This window comes from Falco peregrinus, chromosome 8 (assembly GCF_023634155.1).
Source record: "Falco peregrinus isolate bFalPer1 chromosome 8, bFalPer1.pri, whole genome shotgun sequence".
NCBI classification, from domain to species: Eukaryota; Metazoa; Chordata; class Aves; order Falconiformes; family Falconidae; genus Falco; species Falco peregrinus.
The window spans coordinates 58,050,404-58,062,688 of record NC_073728.1 but is presented as its reverse complement, the minus strand read 5'-3'; the positions used below and the strand labels follow the sequence as shown (position 1 = coordinate 58,062,688).

The window sequence follows — 12,285 nt, the reverse complement described above, 5'->3', positions numbered from 1 at the left end:
TGTTTGGGAATTTTATAATGTGTTGCTGTATCTTAAAGCAAGGTCAAAGAAACGTGCTTATAGCTTGAGGGGGAAAAACAAGGAGGTTTCTGATGCAACTAAATGCCTGCAGGAGCTTATTCCACAGTTTTGAGCAGATCCCCGAGACATGCTACTGTGTGGGAAATGGAGCGTTTCTGCAGATGGGAAGGGCTGTAAACGTTTTAGTGAACAGAAAAAACGAGAAAGCTGTTGTGGGCAAATGAAAGCGACGAGTCCTGTTCTGAAGTCTAAAACTAGGCCAGCTGGGTTTTTAACAGCTGAAAGAAAAGTCAGAGGCTAAAACTGCTGCACTATCACAAGGTGTGCTAAAACCCAGGGGAGAACTCGCTGCTTGATGCTGTGTGCTGACTTCAGAAAGGCACTGTGCGTTTGGAAGCCTGGATTGAATTAGTCAAACAGCAAGTTTAGAAGAGCAAACATTGCAAGATTGTAATACCATTTCTAAAGGTAAGTGAAGACCAAAGCGTAAGGTGTGTTGGTAGAGACAGATGGCTCAGCTGGATGTTGTATCGCTGTCCTTAGCTGATGTCTTTAGACTTCAATAGGCTGATGAACCAGGACTTTTTGCTAGATAAAGCTGTTGTGCTAAGGGATTTTCAGCAGCTGAGGTTGACTAAAACTTGTTACCTGGAGGAATTGAAAGAAGGGGAAAAGTTTCAGTTTGAGCAAATACTGTTCTAGCACTTGATACAAAAACGATGCTGCATTACAAAGTAGTCAGCTAAAATTGGGTCATGCTCGAGCAGTAGCTTGTCCTGTCCACCATGGAGCTGCAGGAACGTATTTCTTCAATAGCTCTACAAGCAGCTACCAAGTATCACTGGGTGTTCTGCAGAAAAGACTCTGCTTTGTGTCTGTATGCACTGATCCATTCAGCTGGTTCTGGTCCAGCTGTGGTTTAATTAGCTGGCACAGGACAGGGACTGATCCTAGAGTGCCCACAGTTATTTGTGGTGTTAACTTTCTGAAGGAAGTAGGCAGGTTATTTCCATACCTTGAAGCACAGCTTTCTCAAAAAAAAAAAAAAAACAAAACAAAAAAACAAAAAACCAAACAACAAAAAAAAAAAAAAACCCAAACACAAATCTGAACATGTGGATTCCAATATTACCAGTGTTCCAATATTACAGGTGTTTCAGAGCATGATGGCCAAATGGTAGCATCGTGCAGGAAACTTAAGTCTGGTTTGAACCTATTGCCTGGATCCAAGTCACAACACAGCGGTGAAGATGTACTTGCCTTTTTCTGTCTTTGAAAGCACTTTATCGTTCCACCTGGTGTGCTGCCATTTAGTCCTGTGTTGCCTTTTAATAGTTCCTGAAATGTTGAAGGTATGGATTATGTTAATGTAGCTTTGAAATTTTTAATGGACTGAAATAGCTTAAAAAATTAACCTTTTGAAAACACTGGGGTGGATGGCATGACAGGCTTTTAGCAGCTTGCTTTTTCTAGTACTATGCTATCTCCTGTTCCAGTAAATGCAGAGCTTTGACTGACTGAGGTTATGCTCAGCTTCCTGACTCAGGACAAATGCTTCCAGCTGATGCTGGAGATATTTTTGTTTTTCATTAGACCATCTGAAAATCTCAGCTGTTTTTATGGCAGTACAAAGGATGGAGGCTGTATGTGCTGTGCAGGTGTTCTACCAATTAGCATGTTGAACAACCAATAGATCTCTGACAACCCAAAAAGGAATTATATTTCTTCATGGTGCAATAAGTCTTGATATCTCTTTATTTATGAAAGTTACCTATGTTTAGCATGGATTGTCCCACAATCATTAAATCCTGGGCTTCTCCTGCAGCAAGATGGAGGATTCTTCCTGATTTTTGCCAGACAAGGCTTCTCTCATGTTTCCAGCCTGCCAAAACCCCTTGGGTGCTCTAAGATTTGGAAGACTGGAAAGAATCTACCTATAGATGTTTCTTATTTCTGCTTTGCCATGACGCAGATCGTGACAACTAGGTTGTTTCCAAGGTGCATACTCTTGTCTTCCACGGAGTCCACCTCAGGTTGCAACTTTCTTTAATAAATAGAGGAATGGTGTCTGTTTGCTCTCCCTTTTCCTGTTGTTTTTCTGGATTGTTTTGTCATCTTTGGCATCTTGTTGTAAGGTATAAATGCAAGATATACTTGCTGAGGTGCTGGGATAAATGAAGAGACCGGGGACAGAAGAGATGCCGCATTTAATGCTGTCCCCAAAGACCATACTTGGGTCTGATCATAGTTCCTTGTATTAAAAGAAAATAATAAATCGGCAAAACAAATTTTTGAACAGGGTTTAAGATCTGTACAGCATTACGATTAGTTTATGCACTTCACGAAACCTTTTTTTTTCCTTGTGTGTAAAAAAAAAAAAAAAAAAAAAAACCACACCAAAAAAACCCCTCTTGGCTTATGTCTCCATCCACCTTTTATTTTATTCTGGCTGGAGCCAGGCACACTAAATAGTGATTAAACAGAAAAATTAAAATTCCATTTCTGTGCATTTGGTGTTTGAACGCTGATCAATTGCTTTGGCGGCATGTTAAGTAACAGGATGGTAGACAACAGAAGGGGCTTATTTACAGCAATCTGTCTAAATCCCTTTTCAATGTATTGCTTAATATGCCTTTCTGCTTTAATTCATTTTCAGTTTTTAAAAAATGAAGGATAGAAACAGGCAGGAGTTTAGTTTAAGATATTGCTGGAGAAGTAATCACTCCTTAATGGTAAACAACTTCCAGTTCTTAAGGGAAAGAAAATGTGCTTGAGCTGAAATAGAACTTATGGGCTTGCTGTAGAGAGTTTATGGATCAAATTCAATGGCTTATGCACTTACATAGCTTGACTAGATGATCATAATGAACTCTTCATGCTTTGAAATCTGCTTTTTGCATTGCTGTTTACAACTGTCCATTTCAAAAACAGAGATTTTTGCAAAATGAGAAGCTAAGGTAGAGCAAAGCAGAAAATTGTAAAGACTATATGCTGCCCTGTTTTATAGGGACAGAAGTCCAGATCCATAATGTCAATTTACGCTGGCCATGCAGCATTGATAACTGCAATGTTCAAACAATGGTCACCGTATTGCACCGTTAAAATGCAAATATGGGGGGATGTGCTGGTGGCTTTTGGACAAAAATATTATGCCCCCTGCTATGCAGTTAGAATTAATGGAAATTAGGATAAAAGTGAAAATTGATGTGAAATACAACATTACACATAAGACAGCTCCCTGCAAATGAGATGCTTGTTTAATAGTTAAAGCAAAAGTTAATCCTAGGAAACTTGCTGCATTTTGCAGATTGCTTAGATATCACAGTCTAGAGCGTCTGTTGAAGGGGTATCAAGTTATGTAATTTGCATAATTGAGTCAAATCCCATGCAGCATCCCTGAAGGAAACCACTAAAAAAAGCAACATTCTGGTCCCTGTGTGCTGTGTCTGGATTTCTAGAGCTCAGACATCTTCTACAAAGAGGTGGGGGGGGGGCTTCCACAATGACATCAATGTCAGCAACCTGCCCATTTTCCCAGTGAGAGAGACTCTGAGTGCATATGTGTGTATCTTCCCTCTGCCCGTGATGGCATGCTGCCCACAGCTTTACACACTGCTCTGCTAATAGTGACGATATGAGCATAAAAATCGCAGTCAAGGGGCAGAAGGCAGTGTTTTATCATTCACACTATTTTTGGTAGTCTGCTGAAATCAAGTTGGTCTTGAAAGCGTGTTTCTTAACAAGAAATACAATGCTAATCAGCCTGCTGCAGCTACACCTTCCCTTCGGGGCTATGTGGATTGTGGGTGCTGGCAAGGTCACTGAGGCAAAGACAGTGATATTCATTTTCTAGTACAGAAAGTCACTTCAGAATTAATGTTCAGACATTGTTGACAGAAATTGTCAGTGACTCACCGCAGACTTTTCAGATACGGTGTTTTAATAGCAACCTGCAAAACCAACGTAAGCGTTAACGTGTTTGCTTGCCGGGGATACAGTTAGAAATATTCTAACCTCTTAACATTTACCCAAGTTGAATTAAATTTAATGGAGCATTTCTGATTTGGATTGACTAATGTAACTTCTTTACCCAAGACTAAAAAAGCTCCAGAATGCAGCATGTCTGTCATGACCATCTGCAGCTATGTCTACCCTTCAAGATTTTAAAAGCTACTTAGAGAGGGATGTCGATCCAACAGAGATTAATGTTGTGTTTATCTTGTGTGGATCTCATTTGGCTTTAGTTGTCCAGGGCAGTAACACCATGAGCGCTGCAGCGGGAGGAACGGATAATGTCACCCTACTCTGTCCTCATTTTACTTTGCCGGTGCCAACATAGAAGACAAGTCGGTCCTTCTGAGTCTCCGAGACTGAGAACTACACAGAGCCTGTTCCTCAGGAATTAAGGATCAATAACTCATTCCATGTGCCTCCAAAGTCCAGTACTGCAGTTTGTAAAGGTCTAAATAACTGGTACACGTACTCCATAGCTTCTCCTCTTGCTTAAAGTTCACAAACTAAAGTTTCTCTCTCAACATGTGTGGCCATGACAGAGCTCAGCTTAGTCCAGCTCAAAGATGTTTTCACATGTAAACTTATCTGGGAGTGGGAGAAGTAATGCGTCTATCCACTAGACTTCCTACTGTCTGCCTGCCTGATTTGGGCTCTACGCAATACCGTGGCGGTCTCTGATTTCTTTTTTCTCCTTTTTTTTTTTTTTAACAGCATTGGAGGATGGTGTGCTACTGCCTACTTTCACTCAGTATCGCAGTGTTTAAATGGCTCGTGTCAGGTTGTTGCTTGCTCTGAGGGTATTTCAGTGCATGTTGCTGACCTCTCTTGAAGAATGGCTTGAAGCTGTGCAGAAAATTGACTTCCCTGTTCACGTTATCCTATATTGAGTGTGCAAACACAAGGGCAACTCCAGCCCAGAGCCTGGCGGTGCTCACCCTGTGCGGGGATGGCTAGAACTACTTTTTCATGGCTTTTGGGTTGCTGCTTGGCCTGATGCACATTGGCTGCTTTTGGTGGTGCTGCTTTGTAATGGCGTGAGATGCCCCTCCTGAAACAGTTGATACCCAGTGGTGTGGCTTCCCTCCAGAGGATGCTGGAGATGTTGGTGTGAATCCTTTGGGGTATTCTTTGAACTTGTCTCCCATCTCTTAAGAGCTGTTGTGGAGGGGCAGCTCAAGATCCATCCCATCAGCATATTTTGAAAGGAGAGTAATCCATTGCAGCTACCTGCAGCAGTAGACAGCTATCTTCTAAGGGACATTTTCAGACGAGATTAGAGGGAAAGGAGATGCCCCTGCAGTTCTACTTTAAGTTGCCTGAGTAGCAAGAACAGGCGGTATTTAAAACACGCTTACCAGTGTCCTGTTAGGCAGCTTTGATGTCTTTCTGCTGGTGGGTCTCTTTTTTTTCCTTTTTCTTCAGGGTGCCTGACTTCCCCTGGTCACTTCATGGGGCTTGGCATAGGGTGCTGGGTTACCACGTGCACAGCGGGTGTAGCGAAGCCCAGAGTCGCCCTGTGTCTCTCTCCTTTTAGGTCTAGTCCCTAGAAACTCTTACATTGCTCTCCTCTTCAGTGGTGGGTGGGATCCCTAGAGTAACTGCTGTAGGGGTTTTACATGTGTTGAACCGCAGCAAATGGCAGAAGGGATAGAGACATTGTAAATGATTCTCCTGGTGTGTTCATTCAGTCCAGAGCGCTATAAACAAGAGACAAAGGAGACTTTAAATATTGAGGTTTCAGTCTTGCCAGTTGTTCCTGTGCCCAGTATGACACTCATGCACAAGCCTAGCGCTCAGAAAGTTGCCAAAACTCTCTTGGCAAGAAGGTGCTCTGGTCTGCAAGAGCTTTCCAGGACTTTTCCTGGCAGGGGAGTATCCTGCAGAGGAAATTGGCCAGTAAGCAGGCCTGGAAAAGCAGGGATATTGCAAAACAGAGGCAGAAATCTCATGGAATGGTACTGCGCTCTGTGGGTTATTTAGTGGAGATGATCAGGACAGTGACATGTTGTCTGAAAAATTAGAAAACCACTCTGGTGGCCAGACAAGTAGATGTGCTGGATTGTTGCAGTAGCACAGGATGGCTGCTTGATGGTGCTGAAAATTTGATCTGTTTTACACCCAAAATAATGAAGCTGCCACTTCTTCTGTCTGTCACACAGCAGTCATCCAGACCTGATCACATTAGCTGCTACAAGCTAGCAAAAGTCAGCTAGAGTGTGCATAAATTATTTGTGCAAACATCAGGTCAGACTGAGCCATATATAGATGCAGAGGTTGGGTCTGCCTGCCCCTTGCCCGTGCCGTGCCCTTGCTCACTGCACCCCGAGGAAGCATTTCAAACCATCTCTGCTCGCACCCACTGTGCAAAAGCAGCAGCAACCTGCTGGGGTGGAGCAAACATCCGGTCTCTTGCTGGTGTTGGCATATATCCTGTATTTTTTTCAAGGTGCTCTGTGGTTGTGTTGCTGGCACCCACCTCAGATTGACCCAAGGACTAGCTGCATACTTAGTTTTTCCCTAGAAGTGCTGTTGTCCACGGTGTTCGGTTTGCCCTCCCAGTGCTTTCTTGCACGTTTGGTTCCTGGCTCACACATTCATCTTGACACTTGAAAGTATTTTTTCATTATCGGCAAGTAGAAATTCAGGTATGAACAGTGGTGTTTAGCGGGATGGCTAGAAAACCACAAAGCAGACTGAGCAATTTAGTTTGATACTTGTATCTGGTGAGTTTAGGTGAGCCCTTCCGGGAAGGTTCCTCACCGCGGCTGTGCTGCTCTGGAGCTGTGCTTACCTTCGGAGCGATGGGAATCGGTGAGGCTTTTGCAGTGCCTCTCAAGAAACCACTTTCCCTCAGCAGATGCAAGTCTTCAAAACGTGCAGTCAGAGATGAACTGAAGACATTGGATCACTGGTGGCAATCTTCATTTTATGTCCCGATAGGCGCAGAGTGAAATTCAGGAAGGTGCACTACCCGTTTCTGTATTTGAACAGAAGTAAGGGTTTAAAAGAGTAGAGTTCATGCACTAAAGGGACAGTAATTAACAATATAAAAATGAGCTAGTGCTTTTGATTCATATAATTTCATCAGTGTAATATAAAAGAACAGGTGATGAAGATGAAGAAAATTGAGCAATCGTGTAGTAAATGAAAGAAATAAAGTATACCATCTAAATGCTGCTCTACTGGGATTTTTCTTATAGTTGTTGCTTTTCTTCTGAGTGTAACTGTCCTTTCCTGCTAACAACCCTTTTCTGGCAGTTGTCTGGTTTTCACCACTGTTAATCACATCCCATAGTGTGGTCCTGCTCTTCCTGTGCCGCCCTGAGGGTTTCCTTCCCTTCATCTTCCCGCATCATAAGTATTTTTTTGAGAATATTCTTGTTAGCTCTAGGTAGCACAAGTGGGAGTTCCTGAATACCTGTTCACATCGTGAACCAGCTGTGTGACTGACTTCTGGTCCATCCTGAGTGCCCATCAGCTCTCCTTCAGTGAAAATAAAATTAAATTGCAGGAAGGAAGCAGCCTTGAATATTGATATTAGTTAACTGAAATGTATAACTGAGTGTTTGGATTCATGGGTGAAACTTGGCTTCTGCCAGGTGTGTTACCATCTGCAAAATGTCAAGAAGCTGAGTGTAAGTAATTTTATGATCTGTGATTGAAAGGATCTATGTAAAAATCTCTTATGTGGGGTGAAAAAGAAAGTTCTAATAGTTCACAAACCAGCTTTTAATCAGATCGAGCTCTGAATTTTAGACCGCTGGTTTATTATCCTTTGCATGGTAATACAACCAGCGCAACTTGAGGTTTTCAGGCATCTCCTTAGCCAAGGGTTACTACCCGGAACAGAACAGCAGGCGGAGCAGAGCGTGCACCTGTGTTCAGCCACTCCAGGTCACTGATATCTTAGCTGAAACTTGTTGTCGCTGGTGGTTTTGTAAGCTAATACACAGGACTGCCTTCCTGCTGACTGGTGTAAAAGAGGGGTCATGCAATGGGGACAATCTGCAAAACCTTCACAGCAACGTTCACCAGAGCTCATCTGTCAAACTGCAGTGAGGTGGATCACATCAGTCTGAAGTGTAGTGCCTTGGAATAAGAAGTAAAATGTCCAAATGTCCTATTTTCCCAAGACAAATCTAGGCATGAAAATGAAGAGTTTGTAACTAGACAAGCAAATGACATCTGTGTCCCAGATGCCAAAGATGCCTGATAACCCTGTAAGGTTACTGTGCCAGCCGTTGTTTTTTGGTTGTGCTTTGGTTTGATTGACCCATTAGTGAGACTTCAAACCTCTTGCCCTCCAAGTGGGGGAAGCTTGCTTTTTCTTTTTTAGGAAGCTCTGGCCTATGGAGTTCTCTCTGTAGTACTTGAGGAATTAAAAAGGGGAAAACCTCCAAGTTCTTTGTGTAACTACTTTTGCAGTAATGATGCTACAAATGACTTGTAATATGCTTGTAGAGTATAAATGCAACATAATTGAAAACTCATTCTCAGAGATAATGTTCTCTTCTTTACCCTAAAACCTACTTAAATATATTACTTTTACATAAATTTCCTTTGAATTTTGGGGATGTCAGTGTTTGACATCAATATCATGGTTTTCTTTCCACACACCATAGTCTCTTTGATCCTGAATTCACCCCGTCTTTCATTTGCTAGCTTCTTTCCAAAACACCCATTGCTTCTGAATTTCAGGAACATCATCAAGAAAAGAGGAGCTCTAATTGGGTTCAGTGCAGGCTCGTGCCTTGTGTAAAATTTGCTTTTAAGTTCAGCAGCAAGAGTCTTAATAAATGACCTTTTAAATCTTATTTTGATTTTTTCAGGTGTGCTCATTAATAATGATCCTGCAATAGGTCTCCCATTACAGCTTTTTTGTTAATTAAATAGGATGTAAGATGTATTGGATGTTTTCAAAATGAAAATGGGAGTTTTTAATGGATTCCCTGATTAGAAATACTGGTCTGCATACATGATGGTGCCCTGAAAAAAATATCACTTAACAACTGTAGATAAAGTACTGTTCTGAGGCAAAAACCCCTTGATTCCTCCCTCACCCCTTTCAGGCTAAAAGCTACTTGCTTGTGATGGTCTTACCTTAAGGAAGGTGTTTAATCTCTTACAAGAAGGGGTGGCTGTTGAGGGAAGGTTTCACATGTTGTGTATTTAATATATCCAATCTCTTGTTTAAAAGGCATCATACGTGAGGCAAAAGAAAGACCCTTACTTTGGTGATGGACAAAGGAAAAAGGACTGGCATAACAAAGAAGCTATAAGGAGGGACTCTGAGCGTGTAGGTATGTGAAATTACTATAAAAATGTTTTAATACTGATTATAATTTAGTCTTGTTTTATTTGGTAGGCTGAATGCAGAACAGCATGTTCAACTTCAGTCAAGATGATCTTCTTGACGTGATGCAAGTTATTGTTTCTTAGTCCTAGTTAAAGCCTTTTCCCTCAATGTACAATAAACATTTTGAGGTGAAAATGTATTGGTAGCATCTTGGTATTTTTAGGATAGGTGCAGTATTGATTTTTTTTTTTTAACTTAATTTAAAGGGTGTGCCTTTATCTCTTCCTAAAATTGGAGATCCAGAAAGGAAGGAGGGATAAAAAATACATTCCAGATTATAACATTCATGCAAGTTCTATTCCATAGTTCTGGAATTTTGTCTTGCATTGCATAAGAGCCCATTTTCAACATCACAGCTTTACACTGGTGTGTCTGCAAGGGCTCTACCTCCTCTGTGCAAGAGCTCAGGTTGTTAAATATACATATCCATCTGTGCTGAAAAAAACAACAGTGATGCGGTATTCAAACCGTACGTATTCTTCCTGCAGTGAAACAAAAAACATTTTATAGAGCCTCCACAGCATTGTCATAGCCTCTTCATCTGTTTCTGATGTTAGAAGAAAGACTTTTAACTTCTGCCATCTGCACAATTGAGTAGTTTGTAGCAAAACTGCTTATCAAATAAAATTGTTAGGCTGACATGGTTGACCCAGTGCTAAATATGACATAGAGCACAAAACTAATGAAGGAATTTTCAAAGAGCTGTAAGATGACTGCTGTTCTTTTGATATATGGATTAGTTTCTGGCCAGTTAAGCACCAATTAGTAGTAATGATGAATGTTTACTTTCTGTCTATCCGTAGGAAATGGAGAACAGGGAAAACCTTACCCAATGACTGATGCAGAGCGAGTGGACCAGGCATACAGGGAAAATGGCTTTAATATCTTTGTGAGTGATAAAATTTCTCTGAATCGTTCCCTTCCAGACATCAGACATCCAAAGTGAGTATATAGTTTGCATTTCTATGAGTGAAAGTTTACAAGCTGTAAATTAGCACATCTGCAGGAGCATGCTCTTTTTGTTGCTTTTTTTATGATGGACTCTTTTTTTGTTCATCAAATACAGTCCTTTCACAGCTGGGTCCGGCAGTCTCCTTGGTAGAGGACATTGTATAGTAATTGAAATGAGAAATAGGGGAGATGAAATCTAGGGGAAAATACCTCCTTTTAATTCCAAAAGACTTAGAATTACCGAAAACTTGCAGTCCTGTGCAGGGGAGATCTTGAACTTAACCCAGAGGTGGCTACTTCTTTCACCTCTTGCAGTGTGACAGTTCAGTTCCTGAGCCTGCTGACATAGCCAACAGCTTTTAGCAGCTGATAAGGTGGAGCTATTTCTTTCTGTAGTGGCAACTGATGTAAATGTTTGACTCTGTTGACAAGTGCCCTAAGTGCAGTTGGGTGATGACTGTCACTATACACTCTGTCCAGTTCTGATGTTGGCTCCTGGCTGGAAATGACCATGAAATGCTCAGGAGCAGAACGAGATTTGAGTAACTCCACTCAACTGTGTATGAAGAGTTTTATCAGAAATCCTTCTGATGTATGGATTAGTTTCTTAGACATCTTCCTCATAAAAACCTCATCAATGTTTAAGAGTAGAAACTAGTTCCAGTTGAGTGCTGGCTTTTGAGTTCATCTATTTTTGGACATTATCGCTTAGGATGGTGTCAAACTGGATTTTGTGGAAGCCAGAAGGAGTTTTTAATCAGCAAAAGTGCTTCAGTTAGGACTTAACCCTTGTTTATACAAAGCTGAGAGGTTTTTAAATACTGTTTGTGCGGTTCTTAATCTGATAGCATTGTTAGACATTTGAATGGAAGGTTATTTTGTGTAAAGCCGCTTTTATCACAATTTGGTGAATCTGAATTCAACATCTACTTTATTCATGAGAGATAATTTCCAGAAGTCAGACTTTATAATTTGTTAGCGGCACATTTCAGAGATTACCTCTTCAGCTGTCACAGCAAACTAACCAAATACACTGGCTTGACATCCCTTCTCAATGTATACTCATGAGCCAGAGTAGTGAGTATAGCTCCATAAATATGTTAGGCATGCAGCTGAAATGTTTAAACATAGATATAAATCAGGTAACTGGAGATGTTTGTTGATCAGCCCATACTCAACTTCTAGGAAATACAGTTTGAGTTTGCTGACCTAAATTATACCTGGCCTCCATTTACAGGGGTTGCCATGGGCTCTGAGAATTTAAACATCAGCCAATGCCTGTATTTCCTCATCTGAGGATTTAATATATAACTTCACATTCCACATTGTCTCCTGACTCCTCGTTACTAATCCTGCTATTTAAACTTTTTTAAAATGTGAAACTTCTAACTCCAGTCCCCAGTTAAAATTAGTAAGTGAAGTGTCTGGGTCACCAATGACTTAAGCTGTGATTAATGGTGCTGCTGCAGCTGGTTTGCTTGTTGCTTGACACATCCTTTCCCCCAAGGTAGCGAGTTATAATTGTGGATGTTTCAAGGAGGATAAACAGCGTGTGTATAATGGATGCTGGGATTAGCTGGGCAGGGGTAACGGAGATTTGCAGTAAAGGAATACACAACTGAAAAGGTCTGTTCTGCTTTCTGTGTGCCCGTCAAAAAAAAGACATACTTGAAATGGTATGGTTTATGTTATTTGGGAGGTTGATGAGGGCAATTTATAACAAAGTTAGGCTGAGACAAAGTCCATAAAGAGGATTCTAGAAAGAAGGGAGCTGTGTTTTAGAGCACTTACTTTACCTAGCGTTTTATATATAGTAAGAGGTAATAGAGGCTTTGTCATCTGGAGATGTGCCCTCAGCAGAGATGTAAGGAGGAGGAGAACTGGGGGAGAATGTGGCATCTGCCCTGTCCTAAGCTTTGGGGCCGCAGCTGGCATCCTCCCCA

The 12,285-nt window shown here is 41.3% G+C and overlaps 1 protein-coding gene across 2 annotated transcripts in view; it reads left to right on the top strand.

Moving 5' to 3' along the window:
- GALNT10 (polypeptide N-acetylgalactosaminyltransferase 10) overlaps window positions 1-12,285 on the top strand; it is a 90,552-nt gene that overhangs the window by 32,868 nt on the left and 45,399 nt on the right. For both annotated transcript variants that reach the window (XM_055812316.1, XM_055812317.1), the window contains exons 2-3: window positions 9,233-9,335; window positions 10,195-10,333. In XM_055812316.1, the coding sequence (XP_055668291.1) occupies window positions 9,233-9,335; window positions 10,195-10,333 (242 nt within the window). The remainder of the gene's footprint in view (window positions 1-9,232; window positions 9,336-10,194; window positions 10,334-12,285) is intronic.